The sequence below is a fragment of the Lutjanus erythropterus genome, chromosome 6 (genome assembly GCF_056507025.1).
Source record: "Lutjanus erythropterus isolate fLutEry1 chromosome 6, fLutEry1.hap2, whole genome shotgun sequence".
Taxonomy (NCBI): Eukaryota; Metazoa; Chordata; class Actinopteri; order Lutjaniformes; family Lutjanidae; genus Lutjanus; species Lutjanus erythropterus.
This window is the reverse complement of record NC_139322.1, coordinates 1095564-1118970: the sequence shown is the minus strand read 5'-3', so window position 1 is coordinate 1118970 and position 23407 is coordinate 1095564. Positions and strand designations below refer to the sequence as shown.

The following is a 23407-nucleotide window of genomic DNA, read 5'->3' as shown; positions in this document are numbered from 1 at the left end:
AATCTTTAGACTAAGTTCAAGTACAAACCAAATAACTTTTTTTTTTTGAGTCAAGTTTTGTAACTCTCCCTTCTCTACCTTTATCTTACTTTATATTTCTTCTACTATGGAAACCATTTTTTGTCAGTGAAAGACGAAAAATATCTCCACTGTATGTCAACACTTTGATTTAAAACATTTACATTACAATGAATTGCCCACAGTTACAGGTACGTGTTTGGTTTATTTACTTCGAGGAAGGAAAATCTCTCTGACACGTTAAAAATCAGTGAAGTAATCGAGTACACGCTCTGAACTTTCTGTTATTTCGTTCAAAGTTTCCTCACACTTCCTCCTGCAGCACACACACAGAGAAAGACATGCTCAATTATCTGCTGCTCAATTATTAACTAACACGAGTTAAAAATAGAGACAGAAGTGAGACACACACAGAAGTAGAGAGAGGCAGAGAGAGAGAGAACAGAAAGAGAGAGAGAGAGGGGGGGGGTTTGGTCAAACTGCAGCTCCGACACAGTCAGTCAGTCAGAGGAGGTCAGATCAGCTCAGGCTCAGGCTCAGGCTCAGGTGTTGGATGATATCTGGTGTCTGCTGGATGTAATTTGATGAGACATGGAGCTGCTGTCCTCTGTGCTGTCCACTCTGAAGTCTGTGGATCCTGCGACTGTGGATCAGGAGTACAACGTGAGTGTCTGTTTTTTGTTTTACAGCTGCACACAGACACTGTGAGAGTAAAGTGACAACATTTTCACACCCTCAAAGTGCAGTTTGAAGTTTGCAGTTTAGTAGTTAAAACTGAGTTCAAGACAGTTTTAGGGTGACAACAGGGTCACAGAGGCCTCAGAAGACCAACTTATTCAGATTTGTCTGAAAAACATGCTTTTCTAAAAATCTCATGAGAATTTCTGGAGCCAAAAAATGAAGTGAAAAGCATTTGAGTAACCCTGGTGTCAGGCTGAGGTCTGAGGTTAGTGCTGCTGGTGAAGGAAGTTTCTGAGTGGCACTCACTTGCTGAACATACAAACTTCTGTTTGTTTTGCTTTCCTCCTCTGTGGATCATTAACTTTTCCTGCTACACACACACAGTGTTGAGGATACTGTCAGCCTTTTGCTTTCCTGGAATAACCTGCTGTGTTACCGTCCCTGTGCTCGCTATTCAAATGAGCTGCAGCCAATAATCTGATAAACCAGCTGAGGTGTGTGACGTCAGGCTGCGTTGTGTAAAACATGCAGATCTAAACACAGTTAGAAGTCAGGATTAGGGCTGAACAATTTAGAAAAAATATCTCATTTTATTTTTTGACTGATTTGTGATATTAGAGGTTTCACTAACAAAGACCACAATGTATGTTAAAAGGTATAAAAGGTAGTTTATTGGATTGGTGTCAGGATTTGCTGTAGATGGGAAGAGAGTCGTGTGCAGAGGGACGATCAGGGTCAAAGAGAGGGATGAAGGATGAAGGGTCTGAGGGATGCTGGGGTCCAGGAGAGGGAAGAAGGGGTTTTAAGGATAAAGGATAAAGATGGGATGTAGGGGTCAATAAGAAGGAGAAAGGGGCCGAGGGGAGGCATAAGGGGCTTGAGGGATGAAGGGGTTAAGGTGAGGAATGAGGGGGTTGAGGGATGAACAGGGATAAAGGGTGTCGGTGTGTCATCAAGCTGCAGGACCCTGAGGGATGAGACTCAGGTTGGGGGCACGTCTTGACGAGCGTCCATGTTTTAGGCTCCTGGCATTCATTTAAGTTTTTTGACACATTTTGCCTTTAACAAATATTTCACCTCCTGTGATTTGAAAATTGTAGAAAGCCGTATTGTAATTTCCACAACATGTCGTTAACTGTGCAGCCCTGGTTAGGACTGACATGCATAAAGTGGTTCCACCTGCTGTGAAGTGTTTAATCTGCTGGAAATATAACAGAGGAAGAAGTTGTTCTGCCTGTTAATACAATTTCTAAGAACATCCATTAGACTGCAAAATTGAAAAGCAGGTGAGTCAGAATCACTTCTGCCTTGCAGTCACTGATTTGGTCGACAGTTTGGTGGATTCTGGTTTTGTTCATCTTTTTAAAGCAGTTTGTTGTTTTGAGCCTTTTGACCAACAAGCTCCAACAAATAAGTTGAACCAGTCACAGACCAGTTCTGTTTTGCTACCATCACATTTCTGTTCCTCCCAGAAACTTGTCCAGATTGTGTCATGTTACCACCCATCCTGATCAGAGAATCTGATCCTAATCGGGCTGTTATTCTGTTTATTAGTGTAATATTCAGGTCCATGGAAATGCAGCTACTGCTGCTGTAATATTTTAGTGTAACCACTTGTTCTTGTGTTTTTCTATTTGATGCTACTTTATATTTAAACTCCACTACAGTCAGACACAAATATTGTCCGTTTCTTTCCACTACATTCATTTGATAACTTCAGTTACTCTGCAGATGCAGATTAATGCCAATTCAACAAAAACATCATGATGCATCATGCATGTATATCCTCCACCACTGTGTATTTTACTGAAAACAAAAGAAAACGAAATTTTTCATAATTATTTCTCAGGGTGAACTCCAGCAGTGGTTTTCAGATGGCTCCGGTCAGTATGGGTCCTTTTCTATTCTAAAATGTCCTATAGTTTTCCTGATGAGAGGAAATAAAATTAATAAGACGGCCTGTAAACTTAGCCGAATACATTTATTTCTAATTCATGACGTGTTTAAAATGTGTATGATTTTGACAAACTGTGTGAGGATAATATGGCAGTAAAAGTGCTCAGGAATCTTTCTAAACTCTTCTCAGGATTTATTGTTAGGGCCTGAAGTGGGTAACGATGGTTCCTCATTTTTAAAAAGTGGGTCCCCAGAAAGGAGTTTGGGAAACACTGCTTTGAACAATATTACAAGGGTATAAGGATGTTTTTATATATATGTAAATATACCACTAAAAACACCGATTGTCAGAGACTAAATGAAATAAAATAAACTACACAAGACAGGGAGTTAAAGTGTCTTTTTAGAAGAATAATGACATTTTACATTGCCAGCTGTAAATCAAATATAATCATTTTATTAAATAACGTGCAGGTTGAGTAGTTTTTGCAGTCCTGTCTGCAGAACTTCCTGTCAACATGCGTATGGCCCCAACAATATATAGCAATGCATTGTGAAGTCTCCACCATCACAAGGTGAGGGGAGCCTGTATGTGGTCTGAGAGACGAAACTCAGGGCAAGAAAGGAACTCAGTTTCTATAAACTCTCATCTGGATTTTGGCAGCTGGACACTCAGAGGAAACTGTTTACAGAGAAATGTGATTTTCAGAATGAGGGAGGACATGACCCCATCTTCAGTGGAAATATTCAGCCCCTCCAGGATTTCATGCTCTTTTTATAGGACTGCTGCAGCCTAACATGCCTGATTTCACAGCAGCTTTTCTAAAAGTTGTGACAATATTTTGGGGCATTTTTTTGCAATGAAATTGTGGGGGCAAGCAAAGGCTAATTCTGATTAAATCTGATTTATTTGTAGATGAAGTGTGCCTGAAGGTATTCCACAAAGACACAACATTTTTGGAACTCCAACTCAGTCAAAACAACACATAATTATAAAATGTAAAAGTGCACAGAGCAATGATAAATATGACAAACTGGAGTTCTTTAAAAAAAAAAAACTTGCAGGTGGAATTTGCAGAAAGCTATGATAATTGGTTAAATTTGGATAAAAGTCACAGTAATTGGATGAAATTGGTTGTGCAGAATTAACAGGGACTGGTTGAAATTGTGTGAACTGTTGTGATCGCAGCTTCCTGGAATGACTGAATATTTTCTCGTCCACTTCACACTGGAATGTGTGTTTTTATGCAGACGATGACGTCTTATATGTTTCAGGCTCATTTTAATCTGCTCTCTGAGAATCTTCAGTGTTTCTCAGTATGTTTTTTTTATTTTAAGCAGAAGTTTGTTTGATGTGCTGTTTTTCAGATTATTCCACCTCTGTGTACAAAGTCATGGCTATCAGATTCAAAATGTTTAATCTGTCTGGCATTAGGAAAAATTAAATCGCTTAAAATCATGCTGAGGATTTTCTGAGGGTGATTTCAGTGAAAAACCTTTAAACTCAGAGTTCTTCACTACGTAAATACTATATATATTATCTGTGTTGTCAGAAGGTCCAACATTAACACAACTGTTCCACATATTAACATTAGCTTTTATTGTAACTCAACAGTTTTTGTCAGTGTTTTCTCTCACAATCATACTTTCATATTTCTGTTCTCACAGTGATTTAAGTCACATCTTGTCACCTCTTCTGCTTTTGAGAATTTGCTATGACTCGGCTGTGTTATATCTCCTTTGGATTATCTTCTTTCACTTTTTATTCTTCTCATCTTCTTTTTCTTTTTGTTTCTCTGTGTTGTCCATTTTGAAGACGCTAGCTAACACAGGCTAACTAGACATGAAACTGAAGGTTTTCTAGTGCACTGACTCGCACTTTGACAGTGAGAGCAGGATTCTGCACAGAAACGTATCTTGCTTCTGTTCAGTCTAATTATACCTTCTTAATAAAACACTTTGTGAAACTGTGAAACTGCGATGTGACAACAGGCAGCGTTGTTTAGTACCAGCAGGACAACATGAAGACATGAGGCTCTGTGGTGTGAACGCAGCTTCACAGAGTTCAGAAATAAACTCTTTACTATGATAGAGCGACCTGAGAGAAAACAGAGACGGTTAATCTAAGAGACTACGAGGAGGTTTCCTGTCAGAACTAATAAAACAAAGCCACAGGATATAATTATGTGCTATTCTTCATTTATCTGACTCAGTTTAAAGGTATAACCTGCAACATGTTCCTGAAGAAAACGGTGTGTAGACGCATATGACAGAATCCCTTTCGGTCATCACTTATGACATAGTAGAGTTTTTTTTTGCTGCACTTGGGGGCGTTTCACCAACACAAGTATTCGATGTCCTGATGCGCTCAAGAACAGCTCGGACAAATACAGTGTTACGCCATTTTTGGTGGCCTTTCACATTAACACCAGAATTTATCTTATATTTTTCAGGCCATGACATTTTTAAGTTTGGGAATTGCTGGTATATAATATGTATAGTCTGTATACAGCCACATATGAATAAAAAAAAAGTGAAACAAGAATAAGCAGACAGATTCTGTCTGTTCAGAATCAAACTGACTTTTTAATAAATGTAATATTTGACACAGTGCAGTGACGCATCATGAGCATCACCTTCCTGTTCTTACATAACATGAGGCTCTGAATATTTCTGGCTATGGTCTGAGAGATTTTAGAAACAGGCAGAAATAACCTGCAGGGTTTCTGAAGCTGTCACTGCTCAGGGGAACCTCTGTCTGCACGTCTGACTGAATACAGCAGGTATTAATACAGCCTCTGTCCTCTGTCCACAGTCCACGAACACATGTGGACACCTGAGAGTCCATTCAGTCTCTTGTATCAGAGCTGGTGGTTCAGGCTGCTGCGATGCTGAAAAAAGAAAAAAGAAAATGTTTCTTTGTCATTTGAGTGAGCTGACCCTTTAACGATGGAAACTTTTTACTCAGGTCTGTGTCAGTTTGACCACCGCAGTTTGACCCGTCTACAAATAATAGCGACTAAGAACACGCAGGCGACACATTTGCTTTTAAAATTAAAATGTCTAAGTGACAAACGGCCACCACAGAGTTATTTCTGATCTCTTCACCTCGTCTCTGCTGCTGCACTGACCCACTTTGTCCTCAGTGAGTGTGTGAGGTTTGTCCCACATCACACCGATTTCATTTCCTGTTTCCTACAAACTGTCAGAGGATGAAACCACCTGAAGAGCACAACAGGCTCTTTGTCTTCCCCAAAATACACACAAGCTTTTTTATCAGGGCGGTTATAAACAGATGAGGTGAAACACACACACACACACACACACACAGTGTGTGTGTGTGTGTGTTCTAAAGGTGAGTCCACAGGTCGTCTGTTTTCTCCTGCGTGTCAGTGGAGGTTAGTCAGTCAACAGTCCTGCTTCCTCATTCTCTCTGCAGACTCTCTGGTTCATTATTAATCCTCTGGAGCCGCTTCCTCGTTGTCGTTGTTCCTGAAATGAGTCACTCAGACCTGAAAGACTCACCTGAGACGCTGCAGAGCTTCACTCTGATCTCAGTTTCACTTTAAAGCTTCCACTCTGGTGATAATCTCTGTTCACTCTGTTTTTCTTCTTGTCACCAGGTTCATGTTCAGAATCAAACCAGCAGTGAATGTCTCAACACGTGTTGTGTGTGACACAACCTGCAGAGCTGCTGTTTGTGGTGGACATGAACTTTTACTACGAGAAAACAGGAAGTCTCAGCCCCACTTTTATATGTTACATTATGTCAGTGGTTCCCGGGCTTTTTCTGGCATGATCTCCTTTCAGAAGCCAAAAAGGTTCAAGATGTCACAGAACGAAAAATGATGCAACAAGATGTCAAAAATGTAACGACCAAAAATGACTTAACAAGACCAGAAATGAGAGCTCAAACAGCCTTACAAGGAATATTATCAGTGTGTGTGTGTGTGTGTGTGTGTGTGTGTGTGTGTGTGTGTGTGTGTGTGTGTGTGTGTGTGTGTGTGCGTGCATCGTCTGATGGTTGTTGAGAGATTTCATCTGTGATTCTGAACAGTTGGACACTTATCACAGTTATTATTCTGTTTTCTTATTTTATTTCTCTAATCTCTTCCTTATTCCTTTATTTTCTTCTTCAAATTCAGATTTATTGTTTGTTTTAAAATTGTTGTTCCTCCAGCTGTGATCATTACGAGGATCTGCTTCTTCTTTTCATGCTGCCTGATTCTTTTATCATATCACAGAATTTATATTAGATAATAAACTTCTTTGTGTGTGTGTGTGTGTGTGTGTGTGTGTGTGTGTGTGTGTGTGTGTGTGTGTGTGTGTGACAGGCGGTGCGTTCACAGACCCTGGTGTGGAAGAGAGATCAGGGTTTGACCACTGAGGCCGGAGCTCTGAAGGAAAACATTAAGAAGAACAGATACAAAGACATCCTGCCATGTAGGAACACGCTGCCCGTCTCTGTCCACTCAGCTGCACGTCTTCATCACTTCATTTGGTCTCTTTCTTAGTTTGACGATCAGATTTCAGTTTTATTTCTTTTTCTCTGTGACATAAATAAAAATTGAACAGGGAGGTTTGTATATTTACTGCTGAAGCAAATGAGAGGAAATCTGTAAATGAAAGGAGAGGTTTGTGATTTTTGACATCAGGTAACTACATGAACATAGAAACACATTTATCTCACTCAGAGGTCTGCAGCCTTCACTATCAGAAGAGACATTTTCAGACAAAAAAGGAAAAAATCATCTGTCTTTTCCCTGAAGACTTTTCTTTTTAAAATTTGGCATCCAGAGCACCGAGCCACAGACGTGTATGACACACATTTTATTTCATTTTATTTACAGTTCAAGAATGTATGAATCAGTTTACACTGTAAAAACAGTTGAGACAACTAAACATTTCAAGGCAATGTATTGTAATAGATTATTGAGTCCATCTTAAACTCTGGAGCTTCGAAACAAACTTTACAAGTTTTGTTGACCTGTAAACTTTACCTGAGAAAATTAATTATAATCTCTTTTTTGAAACTGAAAAAAAAAAAAAAAAAAAGTGTTTCAAAAGTTGGTCACAGTGAGCTGTGAACCTGATCTGTCTTTATTTTGGTGCCTGAAAATTAAATGGTTTTAACCATCATTCACTTTCACTTCCATGAATATTTAAATATGATTCTTTGGAAGTCTCTGAATGTCACAGTCCTGCAGGCCCAGTTTCCTTTGAGCTGTTCCCCATTCTCCCAGTTTCCCTCCTCATCAGCCCAACTCCACTCACCTGCAAGTTCAGCTGCAGCTCATTCCCAATCAGCCCAGTATAAAGCCTCTCCAGCATCTCACTCCAGATTGTTCTACTGCATCCATACCAGACTTTCCAGTACTCATTACCTGCCTGATCTCCCACTGCCTCCCCTGCCCGTCTCTGACTCTCCTGCCCGTCTCTGCCTCTCCTGTCCGTCTCTGCCTCTCATGCCCGTCTCTGACTCCCCTGCCCGTCTCTGACTCTCCTGCCCGTCTCTCACTCTCCTGCCCGTCTCTGACTCTCCTGCCCGTCTCTGACTCTCCTGCCCGTCTCTGACTCTCCTGTCCGTCTCTGCCTCTCCTGCCCGTCTCTGACTGTCCTGCCCGTCTCTGCCTCTCATGCCCGTCTCTGACTCCCCTGCCCGTCTCTCACTCTCCTGCCCGTCTCTGACTCTCCTGCCCGTCTCTGCCTCTCATGCCCGTCTCTGACTCTCCTGCCCGTCTCTCACTCTCCTGCCCGTCTCTGACTGTCCTGCCCGTCTCTGCCTCTCATGCCCGTCTCTGACTCCCCTGCCCGTCTCTCACTCTCCTGCCCGTCTCTGACTCTCCTGCCCGTCTCTGACTCCCCTGCCTTGCCTGTTTCCTGGATATTCACCACAGCCTTCGGTCCCTGACTTTGAGATCTGTCTCAGCATTCCTGGTTTTTGCCTGCCTGTCCCTGTGGCTGCTTGGTATGTCATCATCTGTCATCAAAGTCTCTCCTGGTCCCGACTTCTCCACCTCGTCCCAACTTCCCTGCTGCACGCTCCTCGTCTGCTCCTCTGCTTCGTCGATCCGCTCTTCTGGTTTTGGATTCCTCGCCTCGTTGACTCTGCCTCCAGTAAACCTCTTTCCGTCACTCCTGCCTGCGAGAGGATGGAACTGTACGGGTCAGAGGGCTCACGTCTTCTCCCTCGGTCCCGCGTCCAGGTTTGGCTCAACCCATTCCTTGAGTCAGACACCAAGAGACTGTGTTTGGGCTCCAAGCCTGAAGAACAAACTGTTACCGGTGTTTCTTCATCAGCTCATAAAATAAAGTTCATTACCAACTGTCCCAGATTTCCAGAGTGCCACTTTTGGGTCCATAGAAAACCCATCACACTCAAAGTCTTTACAAGTTTGAATTGGGGCCCAAAAATCTAATTTATTGCAGCACATTGCCTTAAAAGTTTGCTCAACTTTTTTGTTTGTACAGTGAGACCTACAACTATGATAAATGAAAATTAAGATTTCTTTTCAAGTCACAGGGAGCCTCTGGAGAGGAGCTAAAGGGCCACATGTGGCTCTGAGCAGCAGGTTGCAGATCCCTGATCCTAGCTGTAATCATTCCTCCTGTTCTTAGAGAACACTGAGGGTTCTGACTGATTATAGTGAAAGTCAGAATACATCCTGTTTATCGGAAGCTGAACATATAGAGGAATTTATTGTCAGAATAGAGCAGGAATAGAAATCAGTATGGCATTAATCACTTACAAAAATATAAAGATGGACAACATGAAGCTCCTTAAAATTGACTCAGAACATATCAGATATTTTGGACTCATTTTTGTGCAGAGGGAGGAAGAGGAGGCACAGCAGCCATCTTTAGTTACACTCAATAGAACAAACTAAACACTGACATCATATATATTTTGCAGTTTGCATTTTGTGTGAGTTTATTGCCCAGTATAGGTTCTTCTACATGCTTGGAATGTGAAGGTGAGACAATCTGCAAGCTCACTATAAGATGCCACTTAATCCTGCAGACTGGTCCTTTAAGAACAGGTGGAAAAGAAAGTCATAGGATAATTTTTCTGATTTACTTTTTCTTGGTTTTCTCTCTTGCTGAATTCACTGAGCTTCTGCATGAACAGTTTTAGTTCTGTTGAGAACATCGGGTCGAGGTGCACTTCAGCCTCCTGTGGCCAAAATGAGTATTACAACAACAATCATGTCATCAAAAATGATGCTGACAACTTTGCTGACTTTGTTTCATAGGTGGAAAAAAAAGAGTCTTGAAAAATTTATGAACCTTCACTTCTTCTTTGTGTGTGTGTGTGTGTGTGTGTGTGTGTGTGTGTGTGTGTGTGTGTGTGTGTGTGTGTGTGTGTGTTCGTGTGTGCATGCTTGTGTGTGTGTGTAGATGACCAGTCTCGGGTGGTGTTGTCTCCCTTGACCACAGACTCTGAGTGTGATTACATCAATGCCAGCTTCATCAAGGTGACCGCTGCCTCCTCTTCCTCCTCTCCTCTGTCTGTCTTCATGTAAAACATAACAATACTTTAATAGCTGAAATTATTAATCAATTAGTCAATTAGTTGATTGGCAAAAAAAATACCTGGCATAAAAAGCAAGGAGAAAAAGACATCTACTGCTGTTATTGTGTCTGAAAATCTGCTGCAGCCTCTCAGCTGCTCTGTGCTGCAGTTTGTTGGTTGTGATGTTGCAGTTTGTCCTGCAGGGGGCGTCAGGAGACAACAAGTACATCGCCTCTCAGGCTCCTCTGAGCTCCACCCTGACCGACTTCTGGAGGATGATCTGGGAGCACAACGTCAAGGTCCAACACACACCATCAACCATTCACTGCCCAGGAATTAGTCTGGGTCACACATGCAATGAAAACTATACTTTTTATAAATACCCTCTGCTTTTATTTTTTAGAAATTGAATCAATTAGAACTAATGTTTTTTATCAGAGATCAGACAGCTCTGACTGTGTCTGACACTGTGTGTGTGTGTGTGTGTGTGTGTGTGTGTTTCAGGTGATAGTCATGGCCTGCAGAGAAATAGAGATGGGAAAGGTAAAATAAATAAATGAATTAATGATATAAAACACCAGTGTCAGCTGGCAGTTACTATAATCACTTTATCTCTTACATAACTGCAGTGTGCAGATGATAATTTACACACAGAAGTTGAAGTTGTCTTTGCTCCAAAATTGAAGACAAAAATCAAATATTTATCAGAATAATTGGTATTTCTTTCAGTAACATGGTCTCAGCGCCATATCTTTGCAAGAAAGTGATCATTTTATTATTATTGTAGTCTCTTGCAGTGTTACAGGGGTGTTGCCCTGTTGCCCCCCTCCTGAACTGCCCCTGCTGAATCATCAAGCTACATTTTTTTTTTTGTTGTTGATGTCACAGTATGAAGAAAGTGCAGGGTTAAATAAAACTGGCTAACAGCAGACCCATTGTTTACGTGGCACAGAAATTGTGGAGAAGTGAAAGAGGTAACAACAACAACAACAAAAAAAAAAAAAAAGAAAAAAAAAAAGAGCACTGAGCAGAGACGAGTGTCGTCACAGTCCAGTTTCTCACTTCATGTTGTCGCCTTCAGTTGAAAATAACTCATCGTATCCTGATGCTCCATCGCTGTCGTCTGAGCACAGTAAAATCTGAGTGTGTTTGTCTTTATTAAGATGAACTGTGGTCATATTTTGTCCTCTACAGAAAAAATGTGAGTGTTACTGGAGTCCAGTTCATCAGTCTGCTGCATTTGGACCGTTTACTGTCCACAACGTGAGAACACACACAATACAGAGATCTGAGTGTTTTTACAGTCAAATCAAACGGATGTGTTTTAAATGTGCTGTTCTGTGTGTTTCCAGCAGGGGGAGACACGTCCTAATGAAGACCTGATGATCAGAACTCTGACTGTCACATACCAGCAGGTCAAACCCTCACATTAGATTAGATTAGATTAGATTAGATTAGATTAGATTAGATTAGATTAGATTGTTTGCAGGAGAAAATAAGTTTTATCTTCTTTAAACCAAAGCTCAGTCTCACCCTGGTCTTACACAAAAGTTCAAATTCCAGCTTTACTTGAGTCTTTTCAGACACACTTGGATTTTTTCCTGGTTGAATGGAGCAAAGCCTCCACCTGCTTCCAGTCTTCTTCTTACATTTTCTTCCAAACTGAAGTCACATTTCCTTCACCCTTCACACAGTCAGCGAAAGAGAAGTCCATGTGGACCAAACTCTGAAGCATTTTTCACTGCTTTCACACGTGATGCATTCACTGACCACATTTTCCAAAATCTATGAGCTATTTTTACATTCATACTCCACAACCTGCACATGCTAACACACTGTTTTCAAAACTACTCCAAACACAATGATCTGATGTTCTGCAGAAATCATGTGGAAATATGTCTTAAATCTGATCAGTGTCTTTGGGTTTATTTGGTCATTTCCTGTTTTATTTTGCAGTCCAGGTCGTCTCTCCTGTGTCTTTACTTCCTGTCTTTGTCCTTTTTGCTTACCGTGAGTTCCACCTGCTTCTCATTAGTTCCTTTTCTATTTAGTCTTTGTGTTCTTCTGTTTCTGTTTTCACATTTCGACCTATTTTTCAACTAGTGATCAATCTGGCAATAATTTTCCTACTGATCGATTAGGTTTTTGGTTCATAAAATGTCATAAAATGTTGATCAAAGTCCAAGATGACGTCCTCAAATGTCTTGTTTTTCTCCACAACTCAAATATATTCAGTTTCCTGTCAGAGAGGAGGAAAGAAACCAGAAAACATTCACATTTAAGAAGCTGAAATCAGAGCTGCCCCTTTTTTTGTGGAATGTTCAGGACAGGTCTTTTTGGAGTGTTTTGTGTGTTCAAATATATGTATGGGATAGACACACAATCATCTTCCTCCTCCTCCTCCTCCTCCTCCTCCTCCTCCAGGACAGCCGTTCTCTGGTTCAGTATCAGTTCCTGTCATGGCCGGATCACGACGTTCCGTACGAGGCTGCAGGAGTCCTGGACCTGCTGGAGAGAGTCAGAGACAGCCAGGGAACACACACCTCGCCTCTGCTGGTACACTGCAGGTACACACACACACACATACACACACACACACACACACACACACACACACACACACACACACACACACACACACACACAAACACACTCCATCCGCCTCTAAACGGCTGTTAATTCCACATCATTGCTGACGCTTGTTTTTGCCAGCAGTACAGATCGCAGGTCAGATGGTCATTAACATTCAACAGGCCGCATCACACATATGGAGCTCATCACACACACACACACACACACACACACACTGAAAGCAGGAGGCTGTGAATATGCAGCAGGTAACACCTGCTAACGATGGCACAGTTAACATGAACACTGCATCTGTTCCTGCGTGTGTGTGTGTGTGTGTGTGTGTGTGTGTGTGTGTGTGTGTGTGTGTGTGTGTGTGTGTGTGTGTGTCACAGTGCGGGCTGTGGGAGGACAGGAGTCATCTGTGCTCTCGACTACATCCATGACCTGCTGGTTACCAAGGTAACACATGATAACACACGACCAGAGAAATGCTTCATATTCTGAATAAATGTTTTCATTTCATTTTGTATTTCCTCCCTAAGAGATAAAATAAAAATAAAAATAAGAGCAGTAATGAAAAATACATAAGTAGCCTCAATAAATCAGCCATCAGTCTGTGCACAAATAACACGAGTACAGTTTGCAGTAACCAGCTGCACATGGCTCGCTGATCAAAACTGATGAGCTGATTTTCTTCTTAAATCATCAAACTCTTGACAAAATCTGACAAAATCTGTCAGACACACGTTTGCTAAAGTGTCCAACGAGCTGCCAGATGACAGTCAGGAGGCAGAAGGAGGAGATACGTTCTCTTCTTTTTCTTTCTTTCTTTCGTCCTTTTTTTTATTTTTACTAAACTGGTGCATGTTGTTCCTTGCTGTTCTCCTGGTTTGGACGGTCTCACCTGATGCACACTGCAGGTGTAAGTCCTGTAATTGGTTGCTTGTTTCGGTGCTATCTGCGTTTTCAGATTCTCCAGGAAACAGCAACAACCTCCGAGCTGAAACCTGCACACTGAAAACAGCAAACATGTTGGATTTATTGTTTGGTCAGACGTGTGTCCTGTGTGTGACTCTCCCTGCCTTTATAGTTCATCAAACATCACTGAGCTGCTCCAGTTTTTTCATTTGGGTCAAATCCTGTATTTAAGATGAGATGAGATAAACCTTTATTAAATCCCCGGAGGGAAATTCAGGCATCACAGCAGCAACAACAGCAACGAGGGTGAAAGAAACAATTAGAGACAAAAAAAAACACAAGCAAGAAAGAATAATACAATAAAGAGGCATAGAATAATAGTAATAGAAAGAATAAGAATATAAATGATAAATACTGGGAGGTAAAACTCTGAAATCTACCCTGGGTCTCTGAATATGTGACTTTTCAATAGAAATATGTGCAGGAAGACAAAACAGAGATTGTATATATATATAAAAAAATTTCCAGGGTTGACTTACTGAAAAACCATCAGTACATTTCACATGATGGCAAAAGATTTTGGTGCCGTTGGAGAAGTTACAGATGCAGGATCTCCATTTTAAAGCATGAATGAAATGTTTTGGGTGAGTTACGACATTTTACAGACCTGCAGTGACGTTGTGACATCCCATGAAACACTCGTGACTCATTCACAGTTTACAGCAGTGATTTTTTCACCTCAGTGGTTCTTAAAGTTCTGAAAAAGTTTTACTGACTCCACATCTTTTGTTGAGATAATTAACTTTTCTTTTTTGGATCAACTTAAATCTTTGAGTTTTAGAAACTCCAAAAAGTTTTATTTAAAAAATTCATTGAATAAATCCATTGAACTGAAAATGAATGATGGTTAAAATGTTAATATTTTCAATTAAAACCATTTAATTTTCAGGCACCAAAACAGAGACAAATCAGGTTCATGGCTTAAAATACAAGAAAATAAAAGTTTATCTAAAGAATAAAAGTAAATTATCTCAACTAAAGATTATAGGTTAGAAAAAGTTTGATAAAGTTGAAGTCATGTCTGTGGTTCGGAGCCTTTTCCTTTTAATTCTGATGATGGCTCGTCTTTTTGAGTCTCCATAAACTAACTATGGATGCTAAATGAAAAAAGAGAAAAGTCTTCAGGGAAAAGATAGAATTTAACTGTTTCTGCTCCAGATAGATTTTCTTTTCTTTTCCTTTTTTTCTTTTTTACCAAAAATGTCTCTTTTGATCATAAAGGAATAGAGCCCTGCCCTAAACTGACAAAAATCCACAGACTCCCATTGTCAAAAAACGAACCGAAGCGATTGAGAGAAACTGTGAGAGCCATCAGATTGATTGTACCTTTATTGGTTATTGATCATACAAAGAGAGAAATGATGGAGCCTCTGTGTGTTTCTGTGTGTTGTGTTTGTTCCTCTGCAGCAGATCACAGCAGACTTCAGCATCATGAAGATCGTCCTGGAGCTCCGGAGACAGAGACCGTCTGCTGTCCAAACTAAAGTAGGTGACTTTACAGCCTGAAGAACACATGGAACTGTGGGTAAAATAAACACAACCAATCAACTGTTCATGCTGTCGCTGATATCTGTGAATCAATCGTGTAATTTAAAACCCGGTGAAACAGAGATGACACTCATCCTCTCCAACTTCACGTTGAGGGAAATTTTAAAAACTCCAGAGTGCCGACAGTTTGATGAGAAAAGTTTATTAACTTCCTCTTTTTCTTTCTGCAGGATCAGTATCAGTTCATCTTCACGGCCGTCGTCTGCATGTTTGAACGAATCCTGCGGTCGGACGGTTCGCTCTACTGCAACCTGTCAGAGGTAAAAATAAAATCAACCAAAGAAAAAGAAAGTTTTCAGTTTACTATGACGTGTTATTTAAATCATGTTGGAGTCTGAGTCTGAAGGAAGTAGACTGAGAGCAGCTGCAGAAAGAGGAAGTGGACCTAAAGCTGACTTCCTGTATGTAAATGCTGCTGACAGTTTAGGAGTAGAGCCACACAGAGACACAGAGACAGAGTGTCAGCTGGACAACATTAAACAGGAAGAAATGTACTGATGGACACATGCTGACAGGTAAGTTCACTTTAAATGATAAAAACGTCTCGTTAACCTGCAGGAACATGATTAGATATTAGTTTGATGAAGCTCAGTTTGATCAATCGATTGATTTTCTTATTGATGTCTTTGACTGAATCAACAGTGAGTCTGTGTTTCTGTCTCATCTTGAGCTCAATGAGACGACATTATTACTCATGAGTTCATTAAAAAGGGAAACACTGACAGAAATTGATTTCTGCAGAAACATTTTCTGTTGCAGTGGTGGAGGAAGTATAACCACAAGTAATACTGCACTGTAAAAAGTTCTGCACTGAGAATGTCGGGGTGTGTTCACACCAACGAAACTGAACCATCTACTCCAGACTCTGGTGCCACTTCTATTGAAACCTAAAGGAGATGCACGATTAAAACTGACTTTTGATGGAGAAGTATTTCAGAGTACTGGCTGATTTTTCCAAATATGAGTGGTTGTCTGTTTGCTGTTTGTCTCCGAATATCCTGAGTGAAGCTTCGGTATCATTAGGTCGCGTTTTTTTGTTTTTTTGTCTTTGCAGAAAGGTTCTGTGGAGCGTTGAGGTGAAGCGTCTGTACCGTAAAAAAAACTAACAAAAAAACTGCATGTGTGTTTTGTTTCTGTCAACGTCTTAAAATTTCCTGCTGTCTAACATCACCTCTTTGGTTTTATTTGTACAGAGATGGGAAGTAACTAAGTTTTTCTACTCCTTACATTTTCGGAACAGCTCAACCGTTAAAACAGTTTTTATGTAGGACGGAAACAACAAACGCAACATAAAAGACACAACAATATGAAAATGACATCATAAGATAAAAAAAAGGGTGTAAAATACAGGATCAAAACGACGTCAGATGAAAATGACCAAAAGATGCACCAACGATGTGAAGGACGTAACAAGACGTATCAGAAAACAACGCAACAATATGAAACAAGATGTTAAAGATGCAACAACGACAGAAAAGATAAAAGACCAAACAGAATGTAACAGCATGTAAAGTCCAGTAGAAATGTCCTTCAGAGGACGACCTTTTTACTTTTATACTTTGAGGACATTTAAGAGCCTGAACTTTTTCATTTTTACTGCAGTAAACAAGTTGAATCAGTACTTCTACTTTTACCAGAGTCTTCTTTTATACAAGTATCTGTACTTTTACTTGGTGTGTCTTGATACAGGCTCATCTTTAGTCAGGTGGTTTTAAAACGCTGGTTATTCACGTGTCATTTACTACAAATTCTTCACAGTTAAAGTCCTCTGATATTTTGTTGTCTAAAAGCTTTTATGATGAAGCAGAGAAAGTTTGTTTCTTAGTCCACAAAACGGACTAAGAGTTGAGTTTGACAAGAAAACAGTGTCACAGAATCTCAGAAACAGTGGAAGTGAATGGTGACCAGTTTTCAAATGTAAAACAAACATAAAATGCCTCCATACTGTTTGTCTCCTAAAGTCCTGACATGCCGAGTCGATCTGAGAGACATCATGTCCATAAAGTTTTTATCCTGAATCTTCACTGTGGATCCTCAGCTCAGAGCCACGGTCACAAACACAGTCTGAACTTATATTCTCCCAAATTGTTTTTTTTTTTTTGTTTTATTATATTTATTTTAGTTATTGTTTTAATGTGACAGACCTCTAACAGCAGAAATTACATATTGTGTAAAAAAAAATAAAATCAATGAGGCAGAAACAGTAAAGAAAAAAAGTGCTGTAAACTTTGTCAGAGGTTTTGAATTAAAGACCACAGAGCGGCTGGGAGCTGCTGTCAGGAAGGTTTGTTTACCACAGTCCTGCCTCTCAACAATACTGTGGTAAAATTTTAAACTACTCTGCTTCATAAACCACACAAAAGGAAGAAGGTCACACTGAACACCGCTGGAGGTAGTTAGCCTCACAAGCTCACATGCTATCGTGGTCGCTAGCTTGTGTGCAAATCAGGATATTTAAGACAAAGGCTGCAGACAATACAAACACGGTGCGACACTTTATTTTCTTAATATAAAAGCAACTATATCTTTACTTTTAATAACTGATTTTCACTCAGAATGAGATGCTAAAGGGATATTTTATCCACTAAAAATTCAAGGAGGTGACACAGAGTGAAACGTTCACATAAAACTGAGCAGACAGACGTTTATCTTCTGTCTGTTTGTTAGCATTAGCATTTTAACATTAGCAAGATGAGAAGAAAACAACTTAAAGATCCCATGATATGACCAGCAGAACATATCAGGCACAGCATTCGACTGGTTCTCATCTTATCTTACTGACAGAAGTTGTATCATCTCTGTCGGAGACTCTGTGTCTGACTCCTGTCCACTGTCTTATGGTGAACCACAGGGCTCAGTCCTGGGGCCCCTGCTTCTCTATATATATTTGCTGCCCCTGGGGCAAATCATAGACAGATTTGGTATCTCGTATTATTTATTTGCAGATGACATTCAGCTCCACTTTTCATTTTAAATCCAGTTGGGTTGCTCCTTGACTGTCTTGATGTCATTAGGGACGGAGGTCGGAGGTTCTGGTTGTTGCTCCTTGGTTGAAATAGTTAAATGTGAAAATATTTTGACTTTACGCGTTCTTCAACCAAACCAGAGCTGGTGATTGTAGGAACGGTGGAAAGACAAACAGAGATGGTTTATGTGAGTTTAATTTGTTTCTGTGCAGTTTGAATAATGTTGAAATTCCAGTTTTCTAAATGGAGTCTGGTTAGTTTGAACAGAGAAATAAATCATCTGTTTCTGGTCAAACAAAAGGATCCGACTCTTTAACAAACAGCTCTGTCTCTGTAGGATCATTTCAGGAAGGACGTCAGACATTTAGAATAACAGTCTGAGCCTGTCAGTGGAAAAAAAAAACTTTTAGTGGACGAACTTTGACAGTTTACAGTCGTCCACAGGAGTTTCTCAGTTTTGTTTGTGACGGCTGCAGCGCTCTCCTTCATGATAACAGGTTGATTTATGTCTTTATGTAGAGAAAACACTGAGACTGATTTCTCTTCTTTACATTTTTGATATTTTTTTCTTGTATACTACTTTTTTTAAATATATGGTGCAGTTTATCCTTGTATGTTACTTATATTTTCATATTTTAGTTTGATATTCTATGGATATTTATCTTAATATTTAGTATGACAAGGATTTTCTTATACTGTGTTCTCAACTATTTTCATTTCAGGGTTGGGGTTTATTTTTCTATCTATTTTCTGTGACCTTTCCAGTTTAAATCAGTCTCAGGTCTCCATCTGTCCGTGCTGACACACCTGATCTCTGATGAACATTTGATAAGAGGAAATGAGAGATAACAAAAGAATTAACTCAAGATAACAGAACTGAAGGAAATAATTGCACACACGACTGCTCTTGGTCTCTGAAGACCTGATAACCGACATAAAATCTATTTAAGACTTTTAAAAACCTTAAAATAAACTGAACCGATCTGTTCTGCTTTCTGTTCCCTCACCAGTGGAAGAAACCAGAGAAGAAAACCACAAGAACACCTGCTTCTACCAAGAGGTATCAGTCCATCTATCACTCCTAGATCTGTCTGTCTGTCTGTCTGTCTGTCTGTCTGCTGGTGGAGAGGCAGACAGATATGATGTCTCACCCCAAGGTGTTAAATTAACACTTTCTCACCCTCCTTTTCCATTCCTCCATCCCTCCATCCCCATATGTTACCACGTTACCATGGAAATGGAGCCAAGAGAGGGCACAGGGGGAGGAGAGGAGGGAGCTGAGGGAGGAGGAAGAGGAGGAGGAGGGAATGAGAGGAAGGTTTAGAGAAGAGGAGAAATGAGAGAGCAGAGGAGAAAATAAATTAAAAAAAACAGGTGTACGAAAAAAGTGAAGGAAATGAAAAAGGAAAGGAAACGAGAGGAAGGAGAGGTCGGTGGTGAGAGTAGAAGGAGGAAGTAGATAAAAGAAAAAGAGGAGGAGGAGGTGAAAATAGACGAGAGCAGAGATGAAGAGGAGGTGAGAAATGAAAGAGAAAATAAAATCAGGAGAGAAGGCTGATAACAAGATTAAAAACTGATTGTGTATCAGCCACTTTGCCTCCCGTGTGGCGGCTCTGTGACCATTCTGGTTAGGCCACACTGGTTACAATCAGTAACCATGGCGACTGTAGTCACACGGCCGGAGCAGGAAGTTTGGAGCGCAGTGACTTCCTGCTGAGATGTAAATCAGTAGCGGCTGCAGTGTTAAACTGACGCTATGTGAAAGGTCTACTGTTGACGTTTGCTTCACTTTGTTTCTTTTGCAAAGCATCATGGTCCGTGGTTTTCTCACTGTTGGAAGTGTTGCTGCAGGTCGGATGTTTCGTCCGCTGGTTGGGTCGACGTAATCTGCATGCAAATTACTTGAATGTTATCAATAAATCCATGTTGTAAAGTCAATATTTGAATTGAAATCATTTATTTATACCCACATGACGTCATACAGGCGCTAAAAACTTACTGAATAAACAAGTACAACTAAACAACAGCTGACCTTTATTAAAAGTAGCTGTACATCATTTGTCTGTGGTTTCACTTGCTAACAAGCTGCTACAACAAGGCAACATGATAAAAATACATATTTTAGGATATATTTCCATTTATCTGGTGTGACTACAGGCTAACAGCAGGCTAACCTGGAATCATGGGTAAACACTATCAGGAAGTTTTGCTCTTCGGATGAAATCCTTCATGTTTTTCTGCGCTGAAGCAGCACCAGACGTTTCTGCCTAGCTAGCTAAGAAGCTTTAGCCTGTCGTTAGCTCCACAGCTCAAAAGTGTCAGCGAACACATCCGCCCTTCTGAGTCCGTATCAGATCAGATCTGACAACTGCAGCTGGTGTTTTATTCTCAGTTTTTATTCTGTTGTGTTCTATGTTCTGCCAGAGGAACAGCACAAAGGTTAAACAGCTAAAAATAAAACTTCCTCTGCTGAGTTCACAGTCATCACACTTCAATTCACACTTAACTTGAGTTTATAATAAACCTGAAGAACTTCTTAGAACTCTGTCTTACGTCTCTGCTGTGTTACAAACTGTACAGAAAGCTGATGGTTTATTATTTTATTTGAAAATCTATTGAAATAATTCAATTTAACATGATAAGTTTCAGAATTTCATAACGACTAGAACGTCCATGAGCATCAAATATTATCTCTCATGATGGATCAGATTAAGAGATTAATTCATTTATTCTGAATATAAATATATATAGTTTTTAATATAATGTTTTTATATGGTTCTTTGTTTCAGCTTTAATTCAGTGACTTATAGGTGCTGAGACAAAAAGTGTTACAACCATCCCTGGTCTCCCCTACTTTGTTGAATTGAGTCTAATTAATTAATTATTTGTATTTTAATGTCAGGAAATTGGAAATTGAGACCACATGTGAACATTTATTGATAGAGACGATGATAGTTGCTAAGCAACCAAGATGCATCTAATACTGTGCAAAAAGTAACAGTGCAACAGCAGTGACCTCTGTGGGGTCAGAATGACCGCCTGTAGCTTTCTTTGCTTTTTGTGTAATCTATATTTTAAAAAATGTTATGATTTCTCTTTCTTTATGGTGACAGACTGTCGCAGCAGACTGACATGAGTGATACGTACGCCGTGGTCAACAAGTCCAAAAACCCCCACCCACCGCCACCAGGCCCCGCCTACTCTACTGTAGCCACAACCAAATCCAACAATGGAAGCAGGTAAAGACACACCTTAAAGTTAGAACACGCAGGGTTGGTTCTGATGAGTTTGTGTCATGTGATAAATGTCATCACGAGTCGATTCCCAGAGGTCAGAGCCTTTTTTCTCACTGCAGCTGCACCAAGAGGCAAAATATGACTTTTATTTTTGAGAAGTTTTCAAAAATAGCAGCCAGTAAAACCACACTGCGGTCAATTTACAAAGTGTAGTCGTCAAAAGGACAGGATGTCCTCAGTTGTTCTATTGTGTTTCTGTTACGTTGAAGATGAGTCATGGCAGTTTCACCTGGCGTTTTTTTTAAGATTCCCACCTACACCGAGGGGGAACCAGCTGCAGTCAAAGCAGAGAAGAAGAGAGAACTTAATATTAGAGAGCTCAGCCGTATCATAACACCTTCATTGTGTTGACTTTCTTGTTGATTTTTGTGCTTCTACCACGAGTCAGCAGGCAGGTCTTTTATTTTGAAAACTGACTGGATTCTCCATGCCGTTACCGTCTCTTATTTCCTGGCTGCTTGATCTGCTCTGTGCAGTTTGACACAACTTCTATAAAAAAAATAGATTTTGTATTCTCCGTGGTGCAGAGTGGAGAGTCACCTCTGGGACAGCCTGCAGTCATAAACATTGTGTAGAATAACCAGAGGTGGTTTCATGCTGCTGGTGGAAAGTCAAAATTCTGACTCAGCTTGAGTATTTCCAACTTTTTACAGTTTTCTCTTTCTGTCAGAAATGTTCTTATATATCTAACAGGGATATAAGATCACTTATTTAACATTAACAACATGGTCGTAAAAGGAAATTTAGTTGTAGTTCCTTCTTTTATTGTATATATATTTCTATAATTTAATAATAATAATACATTTATAATATTTGCTTTTCACACTCAGTATCTTGATAATTGATCTTTTAGGAGTCTACCTTTGTCTCATCACTATGACAACGACCCTGAGGGAGCGTCAGCAGGTCCGCTCTACAGCACCGTCAAACCCCGAAACAAACCAGCCAACCGGCAACACTCTGCCGCACCCATCTACGACATGGCAACACCAGCCAATCACAGACTGGGGGAGGGGCCACCATCGCTGGACAACAGTGGAGAATATCACCTGATGCCAGGTAACAAAGAGAGGACAGGAAGGAAGGAAGGGAGGGAAGGATGGATGGAAAAAATAAATAAAGATTAAAAACTGACTCTTTTCTCTTCCAGCTGAACATCGTTCGGCGACAGACGATGATTATGAAGATTTCTCCTCCTCCGTCACAGACATGACCAACCTGTGTTCACCTGGTGGCATCGGTCAGTACACCTGTACAAACTTTAAAGGAACAGTCCGTCATTTGAGAAATCCTTTTCTCTGTCACACATTGCATCATTATGTCACTCACATCAGCACATTTGCAAGAATGCAATTTTCAAATACAATTAATTTAAAATAAAAAATATATTAAAATAAACATTTTGATTAAAATGCAGCGTCTGTTCCATTTCTGTAAATCCTGTTGTAACCGGTCGAGCCACTTGCCAGAATGTAAACATTGTTCACTTCAACGTCCAAGAAAGTGTTTTCCTTGAACTCTCTGTGTATTTTTGTGAGTATTTAAAAGTACTTCTGTGTCTTTCAGGGTTTAATTGTCGTATTCAGAAGCCCAGAGGACCCAGAGATCCTCCAGCTGAGTGGAGCCGACTGGAGAGATGAAACACCTGAACTGGTTCAACTGGACTTTATCTGGTTTACAGACTGGACTGGATCTGATGAGACTGGATCAGTACATTAACAGTTATTTTTAAAGTGACTGTGAGACCGTGTGTGTGTGTGTGTGTGTGTGTGTGTGTGTGTGTGTGTGTGTGTGTGTGTGTGTGTGTGTGTGTGTGTGTGTGTGTGTGGTTTGACGTGGTCTGTTGTTTCGTCTCTGTGATGATCTGATCTGTTTCTCTGATGTTCATATTTATGTGCTGCAGGTCTTCATGTTAAACACCTGCGTGTTTTAGAAATTAC

At 40.3% G+C, this 23407-nt stretch overlaps 1 protein-coding gene across 2 annotated transcripts; it reads left to right on the top strand.

The window, feature by feature from the left end:
- The first annotated feature begins 467 nt into the window (after positions 1–467).
- On the top strand, positions 468–23139 carry ptpn18 (protein tyrosine phosphatase non-receptor type 18). Of its 2 annotated transcripts, XM_084720145.1 has the most exons (16): positions 469–681; positions 6930–7038; positions 9994–10070; positions 10312–10407; positions 10613–10651; positions 11303–11371; positions 11461–11523; positions 12533–12675; positions 13072–13138; positions 15065–15142; positions 15376–15465; positions 19182–19231; positions 21285–21410; positions 22321–22526; positions 22618–22707; positions 23034–23139. In XM_084720145.1, the coding sequence occupies exons 1-16, from the start codon at positions 610–612 to the stop codon at positions 23105–23107; spliced, it is 1449 nt and encodes a 482-aa protein (XP_084576271.1). In that variant the 5' UTR covers positions 469–609; the 3' UTR covers positions 23108–23139. The 2 variants fall into 2 exon arrangements, with proteins under 2 accessions (XP_084576272.1, XP_084576271.1); XM_084720146.1 differs by lacking the exon at positions 6930–7038 and having other exon boundaries at positions 468–681.
- The last annotated feature ends 268 nt before the right edge of the window (positions 23140–23407 follow it).